This window comes from Epinephelus moara, chromosome 18 (genome assembly GCF_006386435.1).
Source record: "Epinephelus moara isolate mb chromosome 18, YSFRI_EMoa_1.0, whole genome shotgun sequence".
NCBI lineage: Eukaryota > Metazoa > Chordata > Actinopteri > Perciformes > Serranidae > Epinephelus > Epinephelus moara.
In genome coordinates this window covers 13,619,532-13,638,097 of record NC_065523.1, presented here as the reverse complement: position 1 = coordinate 13,638,097, position 18,566 = coordinate 13,619,532, and the positions used below count along the sequence as shown (strand labels likewise).

At 39.5% G+C, this 18,566-nt stretch overlaps 1 protein-coding gene and 1 long non-coding RNA gene across 3 annotated transcripts; one reads left to right on the top strand and one right to left on the bottom strand.

Annotated features, from left to right (window-relative positions):
* Positions 1-85: 85 nt before the first annotated feature.
* prr14 (proline rich 14) lies at positions 86-13,864 on the top strand. 2 transcript variants are annotated; one of them, XM_050068167.1, is made up of 11 exons: positions 86-1,575; positions 2,991-3,019; positions 3,116-3,295; positions 4,860-5,022; positions 5,108-5,173; positions 5,755-5,795; positions 6,225-9,188; positions 9,294-9,435; positions 10,103-10,212; positions 11,598-11,666; positions 13,233-13,864. In XM_050068167.1, exons 3-11 carry the CDS (start codon positions 3,153-3,155, stop codon positions 13,522-13,524), a joined length of 3,990 nt encoding a protein of 1,329 aa, XP_049924124.1. In that variant the 5' UTR covers positions 86-1,575; positions 2,991-3,019; positions 3,116-3,152; the 3' UTR covers positions 13,525-13,864. The 2 variants fall into 2 exon arrangements, with proteins under 2 accessions (XP_049924124.1, XP_049924125.1); XM_050068168.1 differs by lacking the exon at positions 3,116-3,295.
* A 146-nt stretch (positions 13,865-14,010) lies between these two features.
* On the bottom strand, positions 14,011-18,232 carry LOC126404854 (uncharacterized). The gene is made up of 3 exons (XR_007571525.1): positions 17,694-18,232; positions 16,125-16,333; positions 14,011-15,579 (listed from the first exon to the last, which is right to left on the bottom strand). It is a non-coding gene; the product is annotated as an uncharacterized LOC126404854 (long non-coding RNA).
* Positions 18,233-18,566: the final 334 nt, after the last annotated feature.

Sequence of the window (18,566 nt, the reverse complement as noted above, 5' to 3'; positions counted from 1 at the left end):
GTCATTTTAAGACACTGAGAACCATTATGATTCTCATTTAATGAAGTTTACATGGCCATCCCACTTTACATTTAATTATTTGAATCATTTTTTTTTACAGTTAAGTATTTTACACTTGAACATTTACTACTGTTCAGATGAGAATATACTGCTGTACTTTATTGTCAATTCAGCCAGCTTTTTATCCCAGACCTCAGTACTGAATGGCACTTTTGCTGTGAAGAAATTCATGTCTTCAGCTGAGTAGATTATGGAGATGTTAACTGCACAAGTAGTCATAGTTAGATACCATGGCTAGCTGTTAGATTTTATTTACTTTGCATGTTGTCACTAATACATCAGTGTTACCTCCCAGACTTACAAATAATTGAGCCACATTATAATTATGTATATTCTGTCATATCAGAGTTTGCAAAAGATTAATCTGGACATGTTTTACTGTTAAAAGTGACAAGAGAAGATGCTGGATTTTGGCAGTATGTTTTAGAGCTCAACAATTAGTTGATCGAAAGAAAATAAATCTGTATTTCAGTCTCTTTTCAAGCAAGAATTGGGCCAAGGTTAGATGGTTGCAGTTTTTTTTTTGGTCATACACGATAGTAAATTGTATGTTTTTAGGTTTGGGACTATCAATGACACCACCTTGTGCTTTAGGACAGTGGTTTTCAAACTTTTTCGTGTCAGGGACTGATACACATTTGGTCATGGACTTAAATTTGCTAAGATTTTCCTTCACGGACCTACATGTTGAAAGATACTGATGGCAGATATAATTAAAACCAGTTGTAACTACAGTTAAGGAGATAACCATGAAGGAAGTGAAACCTATGATCAGAATAGTCACTCTTATGACTCTTACTCACATTGGACTTACTTCTGTAGTGAATTTAATAGTAAAAATAAACTATTCCTCGTTTATATGGGGACTCCCGGAAGGACCTCCTTGGGGTAGACTAGACTATTAAACAACAAAAGAACTGGCAGATTAATTTATGATGAGAAAAAAAATCATAAGTACAATTTGCTCAGAACCAGGATTTATGGAATATAAAAAATGTTGAATGTGTAAATATAAGATATTTTGTTTATATCAGAGGTTCCAATAAAATTGTGTTTCAAAATGCAACTCTAGCTTAACTGCACTTGTACTATATCGTGTCAGTGTGACGGATCTTTACATTTTCACTGGCGAAAACTCCATTGTAACTGGGGTAACGTTACTGTCATGTTGTCAAATTACCCGTAATTTCAACACCTCCACTTAGGTTCTCTTTGAAGATACTAGGTCACCCGAGGACATAAAAGAAGACGATCATATTCTATGAGCCATTTGTCTCCGCTCTCCTATTGGCTGCCCACCTACCGACGACGTCTCAAAACCTTCTCTAATTGGTCAGTTTTCAACCGAGCCAACCGGGCGGAAAAAGAACCCGTGCTGTGATTGGATAATCCGCCTGTCTGGTTGTTGGATTTGTAAAAACGGATACATTTGCCAGTCGGTGTAGGGCGCCGTCCGGCATGCCTTGTTTACGGTGAGGTCGGAATACTATCCTACGGCTCAGCTAAAGGTTTTTGGTAAGTGTGTTTAGTGTGATTTAGCCAGTACATCCGCATACAGCTAAACTACGAAACGAGAATATGAACAGTTACCCCATTGAACGTTAGGGGAGATGACAGCTCCCGGCTACGGCTATTCCCCGGTGCTGAAACTGTATATTACACACTGGGTGAATATCGGCGTTAGCCAAACCATGCAGTGTTGACGGAGTTACAACAAAGCTCCGCTCAGACGTAGCTAAAATGTATAACATACACTATTTTTTTTACGATAAGCGTTGTATGATACTGGCTGACGTTGGCAAATGTTGACATTCGTTTGCTCACATTTAAAAGTTTGAATATGAAACATTGTCCGTTCCAGCATTTAGACCCATCTCACTTTAAACGAACCGCCGCTTTCATTTGATTGAAAACGTTGACTGAAATGCATTTCTATTTAATTAGCCATTAAAACTTGGTTTATTTTTATCCTTTTACGTAGCAATGTTATTAATCAAGATGTAGCCTACCTTTCGTTAACGGGCTGTAGATGTGAGTGGACTAATTGTTGTATCAACGACTGGCAAAGACCGAGAACTCAAATTCAAAACACGAGTGGTTTTTTTTTACCTTCAACCTAACAACTGCATTGATTGTGATTGTAAAGGTTGTGCCTCGATTTACATCGCCGTTTCAATATTAAGCAACGTTATTGATTAAAACCAATATTTGCACGAAATCCTATAACCTCAACCATACGTATAGGCCTGCCATAAATGTATTTATACCATGAGGGAAAATTAAATTTTGCGTGAGAATCGCGTGTAAATCCTTTTCACAAGATACTGCAACCTTTTTAATGACTACATGAAAGACGTTCCTCTCGACCACGTTGGCTGTGTCTGTGTTAACCTACTGTAGTAAGTAAAAGTCACAATGAATACTCCTCACAAATACATCTCAGCTGCTGTCCTACTCTTGTCCACTTGTTAAATGTTTATTTAAATCTTTTACTTAGTGATTTTCTTTTTTTCCTAACCCATGTCACATTACATTAGATCAATCTGTATTTCTCTGTGTTGATGTTGCTAAAGCTTAAACAATTAGTTGATGAACAAAAAGTTAATCAGACACTGTTTTCTCCATTGTCATTTTTCAAGTAATTGTGCCAAAATGCCCTAATTCCAGTCTCTCAACTGGGAGGATTTGATGCTTTTACTTTTTTTTATGTGTGATAACCTGAATATTGTTGCTTGGACAAAACAAGACACTGAAAAGTCACTTTCGGTTTTCGAAAAATCTGATGGCCATTTTCTCACAGTTTTCTGACATTTTATATACCAAGTAATTACTTGAGAGAAATGCTTATTATTATTTCAATTGATGATAAAAAAATATTCGGTTTCTATGAGGAAAATATTAAAAACTATTGTCACTATTTGTCATTTCAGAATAAACTTTAATTCCAGTGATCACAAAAGTAAGTGATGCTTCATTTTTAAGACTTATTTGGAAGTACTTTCATACTGATATGATACCCCGCATGTTTGTTTTTCCCCCTCGTTGTTATTTACAGAGAAGGACAGACAAGGAGAGAAAGAGAGAGCAAGGGGATGTTGACTTATCCCTCTGACTCGCTCCCTCAGATAGTTTGTCCAATGGATGAAGATGCTATTCCCCCAAACAGTTTCTGTAGTGCACCTCCCCACAGTGAACCTTCACCACCTCTCCTCCCCTTTTCCTCCATCACTCCCAGGTATAGTTGTCCCGGCACCTTTTGCTTTCTTTTGCTGTAGGTGTAATTTCCCCTCCTTGCTTTTTGGCACACTTTTCCCTTTATGGATGGAACAATTAAAGACTTTTAGACACAGCTATAGGAATTTAGCCAATATCCGACAAATGATGATTTCCATCAGTGCTGATATCAGAAGATTAATTTTTTAATTTGAATGTATCTGGTGTACTGCTATGCATTGTGCAGATTATTCTTAAATAACATGGTGAAACAGCAGGTGGATTGTTGACAGCGTTAATGTAGATGTTGATGGTCCCACCTCAGCTGGAAAGAAATAATTGTAAATGTTTAAGTGAATCTCTCCACTGCAGTCGGCACAAAACTCATATGAGAAATGCTCAGAATGTTGGATTGGTTGGCTAGTGATGATCACATCTAAGCAGATCAGGGTATCAAAATTTTTAATTATCATATTTATGCTTGATATTTTGCACTAATATGTGTTTGTCATAGGATCATTGTTGGTTCCAGTGAGGATGTATTTTTAAACAATTTTGCTGCTAATACTTATACAGATTAGGGATGTCCCGAGCCGATCCAAAAGCATCAGCATCAGCTAAAATAAAGCTGAGCAAAATCCAATCCTCTCTTTACTGACTGAACTGAGCTTTTTGTCCACCTCAGCTTGCCTAATAAAAGCCAAGCTCTGCAGTGCAGCATTTGATTGCATATCCAAATGAAAAGTACAGCATGTGAATGTGAAAAAATTATTTGGTTTTACTTGTAAGCAACTGTGTTCTGACACCTAGGTTGGCAAAATACACAGATTCAGTAAGCTGTGATGGTAACTAATCTCTTCTCTCTTATTAGCAAAGAGCAGTGTACAAAACATTTAGCTAGCAGCTTCCCATTTTTAGCCGGGACTGACCATCGCTTTCGTCGGCTAAAGTGACAAGTGGCGGCAGGTCATATCTGCTGTCACTGCTTAACATTAATTCTGCTTGTAACTTGATGGCAGACCAAAATAAAACTTGGCTGTTGTCTGGTTTATGTGCTCTCTGCAGCCGGTGTCTGTACTCATCCAAACGATGTTTAGGAGGTAGAAGAAGCGTCACTCTGTAACCGTGCAACCGCTATTGGATTGAGTGTTTCTGTTATCTCAAGAAATCCAATTAAGTCATACGTCCTCTGTCTACCTGATTGCTTCACATCAGTTTCAGAATTAGTGTTCCTCCAGTTAAACTTTCATCCATGTGAGTTCAATAATTTAAACTCATCAACTTTATGGCTTTGATTCAGGCTGTGACTCACCTTCACTATTTGGATCATGTAGCTTGGAAGGAATAAGGTGTGCCAATTTAGAAGACCACGTTAGTTTTTTAAAATATGTTAGATACAAACTTTATCTTCATTAGTGTATCAGCAGACATCCATTAGTAAAGGAAATAGCTAAAAACCAACAACACGGGACATCCCTAATACAGATACTGATGCATCGTGTATCTTTAAGACCCGCAGTGCTGTTTTTTCTTTCTTGCTGTATTTGAAACAAAAATGCTGCATATTAATTTTTTAATCTTCACAGCCGTGCAAAAGATGGAATATCTGGGCACAGAAGGAGTGGCCGCATTCAAGAGATCAGAGCACAAACTCCTAAAAAGCAGAGCAATACAGTCAGTGCAGCAGCTCCGAGACAGTCCAGACAGAATCCGTCCCCCACCAAGAGACAAAGGGAGAGTGCAAACATGGTATGAGTTAAGCTTAAAAAAATCTTGTTCAGATACTCTTCAATAAACAAATGAGTCACTGCCCATATATCCCTTTGATTTGTAGGTACGGTTGTCGCAGTCAAAGCAGCGAAGAGCTGAAGGCACACATGTGCATGAGAAACAGAATGAGGTCAGTTACATTTTTCTTCACTCTAGATGTTCTCACCCTCGACCTGCTGTTTGTCTTTTTTGGTCTCTCAGTCTTTCAGCCTGTCTGCATGTCCTTGATGGTATTATTCGTGTGATGAAGCTTTCAGAGTCTAATCTGTTTGTCCAGTAGCTGTACTGTATGGCTGTGTATGTCAACATTGGAGACCTGTACAGTGAACGGGCGTGAGGGTTAATTGAGTGATTTAATCCTCCTTCACGGTCTGCTGCATCCGACACAGACAAGCAATCGAGCGCCTTAATGTGACCCAGCAATGCATAAACGTGATAGTTTACAAAGTGCAATGTGTCTTCATTGTCTCTCCCTTGTCGTACAAAATTGTAGAGCTAAACCAGTACCAGTGTTTCAGAATCAACACAAATGACAAAGTGCTTTGTTTAATTTTGATCAGAAGACAACAACTATTTGTTTTTTTTTAAATGCAACACGAGCCTACAGTGCTTTTTCAGAAAAGCGGAATGTTAGCTGTTTCTTGTTGGCTGTTAAGTTGGTTGGATCAGCGGCTCAGAACTAAAGCAACTGTTTATATGTTTATTTTGCAGGATGGAATTGATATTAGTTTTGCAGCAGAGCGCCAAAATAAGTAAGTGTAATTTTTGTCAGCTTGTGTATGCATAATAATCATTTTTATTCATCTGAAAAAACTGTTCACCCAAACATTCTTTCTAGGTATTTGCAAATTTTTATGGTAATATTCCAAAAGATTTAAAAAACAAAACAAAAAAAAAAAACAGTTTATATGGTGTTTATGAAACTGTATTAAAAGAACAGTTGTGTTTGTGATGCAGGCATGGTTCCTGTAGTTTTACATATGACCTACAATACCAAGCCAGTGTAAAGGGGGCATAGATGTTTGCATGTTTTCACAAACAGATAATTAGAGGGTTGTTAGGATGCCAGATAAAAGATCTTGTATTGACACCATGCATAGATGATCTCACAAGAAAATAATGACACTGTTTTCTGCCTGTGCTTTAAGAGCCTAATTTCTCGTTTTGTTTTTTTGTCATAGGCAAAAGGACCAGAAAAAAACACAGAAGAAACCAAATGTCTCTGCTGCAGAGAATGTAGTGGGGCAGAATGCTGTCGATACCACACAGAATCTTGACACAACCACATCTGACATGGGCAGATTAGCTGTTGGACCCTCTGTCGAAAATACATCTGCCCCGAAGGGATGGGTGATCGGCCCCTTGTTTCAGTCACTCAGATCGAAGATGGCCAGTTTCACAGAGATAGTCATGAGTCCTGTTAAACTCTTCAGAGCAAATAGCCCCCCACCATTCATGGACCATCCAGACAGACCTGATGAGTGTGAGCCACAGGCCGATGGAATGTCTGATGTTGAACACTCAGAGCCAGGCGATATGTTTCATCCAGAAGCACAAAGTGAGAATGAGAATCAGGACACTGAAGCAAAGCTGCAGAGGCTCAGTGAAGTAGAAGGTGCACAAAATGCAAAAACTGTTGCTCTTAGATATTCAAAAAAATTATCATTTGATGTGGAGTTGCCAACACACAGCTCTGAATGGGCAGATGAATGTGCAATAAGTCCGAAGGGAAAACACTCACCTGATTCTGTGCCTTTGCATCACAGTCCCTTACCCTGCACTGTTTCTGAGGAAGTTTCAGAATCCGTTGGGTCTGTCCTTAGGTCCTCTATGCTGTTACAGCCTTCTGTCACTGTAAGTGCCTCACTTGAATCAAAGTTAATGATTTCCGGTGCTACGGAGGACCAGAAAGGCAGACCATTTGTTCAGCTGAAACCACTGCCAAGGAAATATACAGGAAATCGATCTGGAGTAAAGAAAGTTTCATCTAAAGTCAAAAAGGAAGAGTCTGATCCTGAGGTTAATGATGAGCAGGTTTCTCTCATGAATTCAGCCAAATCAAACAAAGCTCATTCAAGTGACGCTGACAAAACGCTGTCATTATCTTCCTCAGTCTGTTATGCTCAGCCTGACGCCGACTGTCCTCAGCCTAATGATGGTGATAGCAGGAAAAAAGTCACTCAGAAAACTTTGGTTCGCAGGAGCCACAAGAATAACTTAAATACCAGTACTAATGGAAGGACACTGAAGCCTACTTTGGATACTCAGCAGCTGGAGTGTCACTTAAACCCTGAAACTTATTCAGCTGCAGGTGTCGGGAGAGCAAAGAGGGGGCTGAAACTGGACTGTCATTCCCAAGACTTTGTAAAGAGGAAGAGACTGACAGCAGACAAATGTACAAAGGATCCAAAAACACAAGCGCTATTAAATGTGGCCTCAGATAGTGGCATATTGAGGCCACCAATAAAAGACGTTGTGTTGACAAATACCATCGTCCATAAGGAAGAAATGCTGAAGCCACCTCCAAAAAGACAGCCTGTTTCAACAAGAGCAAATAAGAGAGAAAACGTTCGACAAGAAATGCTCGCTACAATAAATGAAACAGTGCTGAACACACAGAGCGAAAGTTCCTCTGATGCGATGTTGGTTTGCTTATTGGATAAAAGCAGTGGGATTTCAGAGGACAAACAAAAGAACAGCAGCAGCAAGATGAAGCCTGGTGCTTCATGCAAAAGACTAAAGACAAGAACAGGTCTTGGTGCACCTGATGTAAACATGGATAACAGTATGGATCTGGAAACCACCGTGGCAATCACGTCCACAGAACAAGCCGAGAAGGCACCGTTATCAGAAGTCCTTGTCCGTCCTCATATAAAGCAGCTCCAAAGCACAAGCAAGCAGAAGAATATCAACACAAAGCCACGGAAACGGAAATCGCCAAACCAAGTGAGTTCAAGTTCAGAATCGGACAGTATTCTGGTTTCTACCTCACCAGCACTATCAACAGAGCCACTAGAACTCACGTCCACAGATTGTAATACCTCTGAGCGTGTTCAAAAAGAGGACAGCCCGAAAAAGGAAGTGAACCAGCCGTTCAAGAGACCCAGGAAGAGTATTAGAGGTGCTGTTAAATCATCTGCGTCAGGAGGGAGCGAAGAGACAAAACAATGTATGGATAACCTCCATTTGATAACCAAAGAAAACAAGCCGAGAGAAGGCAAAGGTAAACACTCAATGGACCCTGTATATTTTGAAATGACACCTTTTGAAAGTAATCAGGAACCTGCTCCTTCACCCTCCAAACCTAAATTAGACTGTTATGTACAATTAGATCATGAAATTAAGCATATCATAGATGGGAAAGAATTGAGTGCTACTTCTGTGTCAGATGAGGTATTTTCCACTGACGCTGAAGCCAGTCACCACAGCAGCAGCAGTGTCTCTAGGCTAAGGTCTAGTGCACGAAGGGCTAACATTAGGCCAAGGAGAGCAGATAACCAAAGGAGGAAATGCAGGGTTTTGCATAGTAGGACATGTAAAGATGAAGAGGCGACAAACACCGTCACAATGGATGATGCAGACTTGGCTACAGCAAGTTCACAGTCAGCAGAAAATGGCTCGTCAAGGTGCCTGTTGCGTAGCTACTCTTGCCCAGAGATCCCCTCCCTCCGTCACCATGACACGCCCTGGACTCCTACTTTGCATTCACCCCATCACAGCAGGACTCACACACCACACCTGCACCAGTCCTCCCACACTCCCTCTGCCCACCATGCCCACAAATCCCTGCGCCGGGCTCGTCGGCACACAGTCTGCAGTGTGGAGGTGGAGAGGGAGATTGCGCCTCTCTGCCTTCGTAAGGAGGTGTACCCATCCAGAAGATCCCTCCCATATGACAGAGCCACCCTACGCCTGTGTCCTAGTCTTGCTCTTTCTCCCAGCACTTCCCTCTCAGTGCTTGCGTCCTGTTTCCTCTCAAGCCCCCTGGCTTTCCTTTCTAAGAAAGTTGACAGTAGAGGATCTTCTGCCAGCCCCAGCACTTCCAGTCATGTTTCCTCTCCAATCTCCTCTTCTTCTTCAATATCACAATTGTTATTCCCCCAAAGAAATGACTCCTCCAGTGCCACGTTGGACTACAGTAGCAGGTAACTAACTTTTTTAAAATCTGTAATAAGATGTTTTATGATAATGCCGATGATGTTCAGATATTTTTAGCACTTTGCTGATACTAGCCCTTTGCTTCTTTGCAGTGGAAATCCCTTGGAGTGTGAGATGGAGAGAAGACAGCAGAGTGAAGAAGAGGATGATGGCGAGGATACGAGCTCATCCAGTCAGGAGTTTGAGGATGTTGGGATGAGAGAAGAAAAGGCTTTGTCTGATTCTGAAATCAAGGTATACATTATTTTACACAGATTGTTACTGTGCATACTTTTGGACTGTCTATTATACTAAAAACAGCACTTTTAAGACCCGACACTGGCATTTGTCATTAGTTTTATTTCCATGCACAAGCCTAAGCTTCCATAAATATTTAATTGAATAACCACTGGTGTGATGTTTCGAGCTTCATGTACTTCATCCGACAATATACAATGTAGAGACACACTAATCAAATACCGACTAGGTCAGGTCACCTGACAGAGCATGTGACGGGTCGGCACCCTTTAATACAGAATAAATGTATAAATATATAAAATTGCACTGCATCACTGGTAAGCCTGCAGGCTGAACCTCTGGTTGGGACTGTGGTTCATAGAGAGATTGGCTCCGTTTTACTCTCTTTTAGCACACCTTTAAAAGTCATACATTTTTAGTCACAGGTTGATGCAGATTTTAGCATGCTTCATATGTATAATAAGCCTAGATCAGTCACATTGTCACAGCTCTTGCCATATGGTCACTCTGTCAGAACTGATATGTTGGTAACCATGGAGCTAATTTGCATGTTGTTTTCGTTGTTAGTTTTACGTTTTTTATTACTATGTAATTACACTGTTGTCACATTTCGTAATCCTTTCAGAATGATTTAGGTTACTAATCCGCTTGTTCATCATCACAGGTGGTGCAAAAGCATGAGGAACGAGGAAAGGTGTCGTCAATTAGAATTCGGAAAACTTTACCCAAACCTCAGACCAACCTGACACCCATGGGCCTGCCCAAACCCATCAGGTAAATACTAGTCTCTCCACAAGATGGAGTTTGTGAGTATAATCCTGCCATTGGTCGCCTGTTTCAGAATCAATTCTCCTCCCCTTGCACTATCTGTATGTCCAGGTTTTCAAAAAAAGCTGGTGTTAGGTGAAATGAGTCTCACGTAGCCAGATCTATCTCCACACTTTGTTTCTGTGCTATGCATGAAACAACGACAACAACCCCTGAGCTAGCAACGTAGACACTAAAACGTCTTTTAATGTTTTATGTGGCTCTTGTTTGTCTTTGTTTTGTTTTGTGTGGATTTAGCCTCTTTGTTGCATCCGGGGCTTAGCACCCCTAAGACAATCGTGATCGACTCAAAGAAATATAAAGAACCCAGAGTGTGTTTTTCTCTTAGTGTGGCATTTTGATTGGTTCAGCCAGACCTTTCTCCAGGGCTGACAGAGCACTTAAACGAAGTGTGGAGACATAGTAGGTCTGGCTATGTGAGACTGAGTGAATATCCAAATACATGAGCATAAAAGTTGCAGCAAATTAATCTCAACTCAAAGGTCCACATACTCACTGTTTTTTTATTTATTTATGTTTTTGGTACTTCAGATGCATCTTTCGGGGTTCATTGGTGAATGGAGCTGGCTCAGGTGTCGACTGGTCAAGAGTTAATGTTCTTTTATTGGTGTTTTGCTGCAGTTTAAGAGTACTGACCAGCTCAATGCTCAACAGATATATTTTATTTGTTATTCCTGTTGCAGCCAGGAGGGTTTTCATCTTACACTTATTTGTTTTGTAATGACTGAATATGCTGCATTTACGCATGCACTCAACACTTTTCAAAGGGTTTTACTTACTGTATTTCGCCTCATTGTTTACCTCAACAAATCAAAAATATGTCGCTGTCTTCTTGACTTCCTTGCCCATAAGCAAGATGAGGAAGTTTAGGTAGACAGAGTTACCTATGGCTGTACTTGGCACAGGTAACTGTAAAAAAAAAAGAAAAGGTCACCATGTAAAAAATAAAGTATTGTTAATTGCTTTGTTGCCATAGTATCTAAATAAATAGTAGGTATATTTACCTGGAGGGTAAAGAGTAACACACAGCAAGTTCAAAGGGAAATTTTAAACAACCTGTCTGGCTGATAACCAAACACTGGGTCAATCGCAGTGGTATCTAAAGTCTTAATAGATGCAGCCATTAAATGAAAGTACTTCTGCAAACATGCAACACTCTGCCTTACATTAGGTTAGTGATTAAAAGTAGGACAAATTCTATGGCGTCACACTTTGCCCTAACATGGAAAATGAATTTGTGTCAGTCTCAATACATGCCTGTCGTCTATTGACCACTGATCAATATTCAGATTGATTGCAACAGTGTTTTTTTCTCTTATGTTACATCACAGGCTGAAAAAGAAGGAGTTCAGTTTGGAAGAAATTTACACCAATAAGAATTTCAGCAAACCCCCTGAAAGGTAAGGGCAATATTACAACACTAACTGTAAACACATGTTACATGACGCATATAAACACTCACACGATAGGTATATCATAAAGGTTAACAAGTCATGAATGTTAAACAAATATAAATACAGTCAGACAACATAAACTTGAGCTTCACCCCATAATCCCTTTAGACTTTGGAACAGAAAACTTTATCTATGGCTCTATGCTGTGATCCTGGACATATGAGGCTTGGGTGAAGCTTTGCTGTTAACACACTATAGACAAGGCTAAGAGAAACTCTATAGCCACACTAGGAAACCTGTGATGCTTTGCTCATTACACACCACAAAAAACAGTAGTATGGATGAAAGAATGGAGGCACATGCTGTTTCCCAATTTCATACTTCGCACAGATTGTTTACAGAATATACTTAATCTTTAAAGTATACTGTTTTTGCACATAGTTTACAGGATGTCAACATTAGCTGTTTTATACTAACAGGAAATGGTAGTACTTGTGCAGTTGGCCATCAAACTTTAACTTAAAGGAATACTTCACCTGCAAAATGGTAAAACTGTATATCAGTTACTCACTGCATTAAAGAAACTGTTTTCACTGTTCCTCCACAGTGAACGGAGAATCCAAAAAAAAAAGGCGAATATTCTTCATGAATTGAAAAAAAATGGATTTTGCGTTTAACAAAAGGAGATCAATATCAGAAAATCAAGTTACAAATTCTCACACAACTAGTGCAGTATAATCCAAGTCTCATTTATCCAGTTGTATGCTCAGTACTTCCCAAACACATGCATTTTTGCTGAAACATTTAGACACAAATCACTTTGTACAAAGTCTCATGCACAGACAAGTAAGTATGTCTGAACTCTGAGCTCAAATGCACTGGCATGCCCAGGCGTGCTCAGGGCACCTCTCATATGTTGAAAATTGTGTTAAATAGTAAGATTTTTGGAAAAGTGCATGTGAAATGAGACTTGAATACTTGTTTGACAGTTTGTTAACAGATGTTTTGATATGGTTTTACTGTTGTTAAATGAGGACTCTGATAACTTCAATTCATGAAGAGTGTTCACCTTTTTTGGATTCTTCACAAGCATGCAGGAAAAACAATTTTTTCTCCTTGAGTTCAAGTTAACACGTGATGAGTAATTGATTTACCAATGGTCATTTTACAGATGAGGTATTTGTTAATAAAGCCACTGCCAGTTAAACTTCACAAACAAAAAGCAAAACAATTTCTCCCCAAAAAACTTTTCTTCATTTCCTTCATGCATTGCATTGTGCGAGTGACTTTAGGGTACTTTAGGGTTATTTTGTCACTTATCCAGTGTGAACATACTACACACGTAGTAAAGATTTGGGACACAGCTTCACCATCCTCACTCAGAATGATGCTGCTAGTAAAGCAAAGTCTGACCAGAGGGTGGCACCAGAGGAAATGTTGTCACAGGTGATATTTAGTGTTCTGTGCTCTCTTATCTGGAATGAAAAAGTGACGTTTGTGCTTCATTAAAAATTACTTGCACTCCCTGAACTACCCGAATTTGCTCATTGACTTGGAATTTATGGGTTTCAGCCGGCTGGAGACCATATTCGAGGTGCCTCTCAATCGCAGAAATGGCTCTGAGTCCTGGTTTGGCCAGAGACGTGTCAAACGATTTTTGGAGTTCCTGGAAGCGGGTGAGGCCAGAAGACCAAAGAAGCCACTTGCTGGCATTGGAAAGGCAGTAGCTTCATCTTCCAGGACGAGACGTGGGGGCTCTCCTAAAGACGAGCCAACCCTCAGCGCGCAGGATGTGGACTCACTTCTCTGTGAGAAGCTCGAGCAGCTGAATTTGTGGTTGATACACGATCAGAAAGACAGTTGACAGATGCCGCCTCAAACAGTGATTTTTTGGCAGCCATTAAACAAACACTGCAAGAGACAATTCTGTCTAAGACTGTTTCTAATGTGTTTTCAATACGAAGATTCACATGTGACTCTTCTAGCTCTTTTTGTCAGCACAATCTGTGTATGATTGTTGTGGTGACAAGTTACTATTGAAGAGTTACCTTTTCATTCTGTAGCATTTGTAGCCTACAAGTTGAAGAACAGTACATCATAGCATCAGTGTATTGCCTCATAGAAGGTGGTTATAGATATAGTGGTTAAACGCATTATACAGGAAGTTCCTTTTTTGTCATGACTGCACTCAAACCTCTGCCGTCCATTTTTCCTCCGGCCACTTTCCATCTAAAATAAGTGAAACTGTCTAAAAAAAAAAAAAAAAAGTTGACATTTTTGATTTAAACACTTGTATAGTTTCATAATATTTACATTGTATCCTCAGTTTTTTAACCTCAGATGTACCCAGAGTGATGACGCTGTTTTCTTTACAATGACTGTTTCTTCTCTAAAAATGCTACTGCAGAATGCATCTTATTTCTTTTGCACTGTCGCGTTTGAAAGAAGGCGCATGACATGAGTAGACATCTTGCAGCATTATTGTAAGTTAGACCATAAAGGCAGCTATTTTTTATTAAGTGCTGAATATAACTTTTAAACATGCCAGCAAGAGATTTGTATTCGCCGCAGCTAATTTCACAAACAGGTGTCTATCCACGGACTCTGTATACAGTCACGTGTGTCTGCAAGCAGCATGTGTTAATCATTTTACACGGCTCCGTTCTCTACTCATTTATCAATTATTTGTGTTTGTAAATTTCATGGCTGAAGAGGTTTTAGTTGTATAAAGTATAACTTAGAAACAATACAGCACTCCAGAGAGCATTACTAATCAAGAGTGGAGGTGTCCAGATTCCACTGCTGGTTGGCTCTCTAATCCCTGTGGCTCTCTCTGGATTATTCTGTGGTGTCTATATTTGTATTGCAAGTGTAACTTCTTGATAAACTGCCTATGTATGTACTTTTCTTTTTTGGCCAAATTTTTCTGAGGTTGCCTTAACTACCGTTTTTATGAGGGTGTAATAAGATCCTTCAAGCAACTCAAAGCACAAACGTTTTTGTCGTTTTTATTATTAAGTCGTTTGTTTATATGTTTGTATAAAAGGACAACATAATGATACATTTGACAATAATAAAGCTAATATGGTAACAATGCAATAGTGCCAAGGTAATGTTGGCAACAAGAGCAGGATCTTGTTCTGATGAAGCACTGCCATGCCAGTTTTTTTTCCAGTAGAGACCCAATCCTTGATGAAAACGTTTATGTTGCTCCTTTTTAGATTGTCAGCTTGAATAATCCATTAACTTTTGTAGTATTTGCAAGCATATATAATATCTAACAATGAATGTGTTCAACTGTAATGGCGTTTATGGTTCAGAAACATCAAGGATTGGGTCATTACCGGGGAATGACAGTTCTAATCTTTAATATATAATGTATATTTGTCAGGTAGTGTCATGTCTCAAACTATAGTCAATGCTGGATTTTATATGGTCATTTAGATTTTGAATTGTCTATTGTATATTGTTAAATAAATATTACAGCATATAAAAAGACATCCAAGTTTTTGACACTGTTTTCCAGAGTGGTTGTTCCTTTGTGTAAAAACAAATGTCTAAGAGGAAGTATAAAAGTGTAAACTGGGACAGCCGTCGTTTTATCAGCACAAGAAAGACTAAACCAGTCTTTATGTTCTCCATGGAAGCACCAGTCTCTTCATATCTTCATGGCTTTTAGTTGTTGATAAGCACCTTTTGTATTGTCTGCTGTCTGTCTCCATAAGCATCCAAAAGTCACTCTTCTGTAGAGGTTTATCAGTGTTGATTAGTCTTTCAGAGTGAGGAGATATGAGATCAGTGCCATCAGAATGGGAATTGCAGCCAGAATGGAAACCAATGTCACAATGGAGATGATGCTATTTTTCTTCGCCTTGTTTAAAAACTCTCTAGCTTCCCCTGGATCTGTTGTCGTCTCAGCCTGTGGAAGTGAGGACAATATAACATTTCGAAATAAGGTTTTAATCAGGAAAATATTATGCGAGTACATAATGAAACTAATACCACTGGCAAGCAGTAATATAGTTTATAATTTGGTTCTGTGATTTAAAGGACACAATTAAACCCTTGTGTTAACACTGCCTTCACTCCTTCATTGAGGTCCCACAGACCCTGATGTTGTGTGTGTGTGTCTGTGTCTGTGTGTCTGTGTGTTAAAATAATTACTGCAAAATCAACAAGGTTCCCCAAATTTGGCTTTTAAAGTTTGAATTAGGTCACACTGAAATGGCCATGAAATATGTCCTTATTTGGTGTCATTACAATGCTGATGCATTTGATGTGGATTGTCTGTGACTAAGTGCCACAGACCAACACAGCAGTGTATTTGGAAACATGACCATGCCATGTTCAGGTCACAGACACCATAACTCATTCTTACAAATGAGTTTACATCTTTCAAACTGTCACTTTGATGCAGTTTAGCTCACAGGTGACACAAAAGAAAAGATCCAGATGCTAAAATACCTTGACTGAGTGTATCAGAGCCTTGATTCCAATGCATGAGATCCCACAGATGATGCTGCAGATGGCGAGTTTCCTGTGGTACGGGTCGTTGTTGCAGAAGGCATTGCATATTTGAATTCTAGTGTCATTATTTTGCGCGTCACCTGCCTCTTGGATGTCGTTCAGTGGGTCCAATTCATCCACCTTTTCATGTGGTGACGCAGACATTTCTGCAAAACATAAGAAATTAACTTCATTACTAAAACGACTTTTAAGTGAGTAATGTGCAAATAAGGGCTGAAAAGAAAAGGAAAGTTTTAGGATTAGTCTGAGTGGCCGCTTTACGGCTTTGTGTTTGTTCACAGTTGATAGAATTGTTTGTTTTCCAAGATAAAGAAACATGTAAGGAACTGGTTTTACCCTTTGTGTAAGGGCAAGCCCCGCCTAGGTAAATGTTTAGTTAATTAAAATTTGTATACTTTAACGTCCTAGGTGAGGAACACATGTTTTGAATTTAGAATATTGTACAGAAACAATAGGACAGACTTTCAGTGCGCACACAGATTGTATTTGGTCTTTTCTCTTCTCTTCTATTTGTGTTCCTGTTTACATTCTGAAAATAATAACCCGATTACTGACTCCATTTAATGTCACAATGCCACAGTCTGACCTGCATAAGGCATATTCTGCCAAAACATAGCTGGAAACCCTGATTTTTTATGACTGTTCATACAATAACAAAACCCCCAAAGAGGCATGGTTTTGTTAAAGTGTATACATATTTAAAATCACAATGATGACAAAGCCAGAATCAGCCGGTGTAATTAGGGTGCCAACATGGCCCACAGGGAATATAAGGCGTTTAAAAGGTTTTTCAAAGGTTTGAACTTGATCTTCATGTGAATAACGCTTTTACTTCCCTGTACTGGCTGTCCGGGTGGTGGAAACTGCTGCTGTGATTTATGCTATAAACAGAGGTCGGTCCCTGTTTACCTTGTATTAATAAGGCTTGATGTGTTAACCATGAGCAGTTTGACAAGACAACCCCACATAAATGTTTTCCTACAAGTTGAAACATGTTCCTCAAAAATATTCACACAGTATGTTCTCTCAAGTGAGCATGGGAATTTCTCTGAAGTGGGTATTTCCAACAATAAACAGAAAGCACCCTTTGGATGGCGTAACACGGGGCAGAGTGTCAAGTGTTTCTCAGAAAAGAAAACAAAAAAATCTTGACAAACTTGTATGATCACACTTAAAAAAAATGTTAAACTTCCCGCTTGGCTGGCAAGTTGTCATGGCGACATGATATGAAATGTAGTTAATCTTATCTCTGATTTGGTCAAAGCGCGGTATGCGGCACGCCAGTGTACTCTGCATGTTTGTTACTTTGGGAAAATGCATAAGCAGGGAGCTGGACTGGGTTAGTCATGTATTGCTACACAGGCCTGTGAATCATTTGTAAAAGGTGGTTCTCAAAGACAAAAGAGCTTTTAAAACTTAAATAAAAAGATCAAATTGACCAAAATATAGACTTTTAAGACAGTTAAACCTCATTAAAGGGTTAAAATCTTTCTTTAAAGTACAAACCTGATCAATTATAAAAGGCACTGCTCCTCAATCTGAAAACACTCCTTCAGTGAAACAAGTGATTTCTCAGTTAGTCCAGATTCAAAGTGATATTAAAGTCTCAGTAAAATGGCAGGCAGGTGTGTTGTCTTCTTGTCCCTTAAACAAAATTCCAGTTCAAGGCGACAGCTGCCACATGAAGCTTCTTCCTGTGGATATGATGTTTTCTGTTAAGATTTCCACACGTGGTCATCCAAACACCACAGCTGACACTGTAGTCCAAAAGACAACAGCTCTGCAGCCCAACCTGTCCCTGTGAAACCCCAGTGCCATATAAGTTGTTGAATGACAGGATTGCGAGCCAGGAGTGAAACTCAGTGTGAAACTTCCACGCCCATCCTGTGCAGGCTCTTGCCTTCTTTTCTGCCTTGCCCTCCCACACACAGTCGTCAAACCCTTTGGTTTCACTTGGTTACATTAGTTCTCATATTCTGTGTAAATGCAAGTTGGGCTTCCTCTCTTCTTCGCTCGTCACAGTTGTCACATACAGTACATGGCAACAACCCTGCCCTCACTTATTTCCCATGCAGCATTCCAGAGGACTTTGGGAAAGGTGTGTCAGCACTTGTATCGCCTCGGGGTGAAACAGCCACAGATTCCAAGCGACCTCACTGTCTTCTAAATTTATCTTGGAAGAATAAACAGGTTTTACATTTTTATCTTTCATGCAACAGCTCAACTCAACTCAACTCAACTCAAACTTTATTTATAAAGCACATTTAAAACAACCAAGGTTGACCAAAGTGCTGAACAGGTCAATAGAAATAAACAAGCAAATACAATGAGGTACCTTAATAGTACACCACAATAATAACCATAAGATCATAAAATACA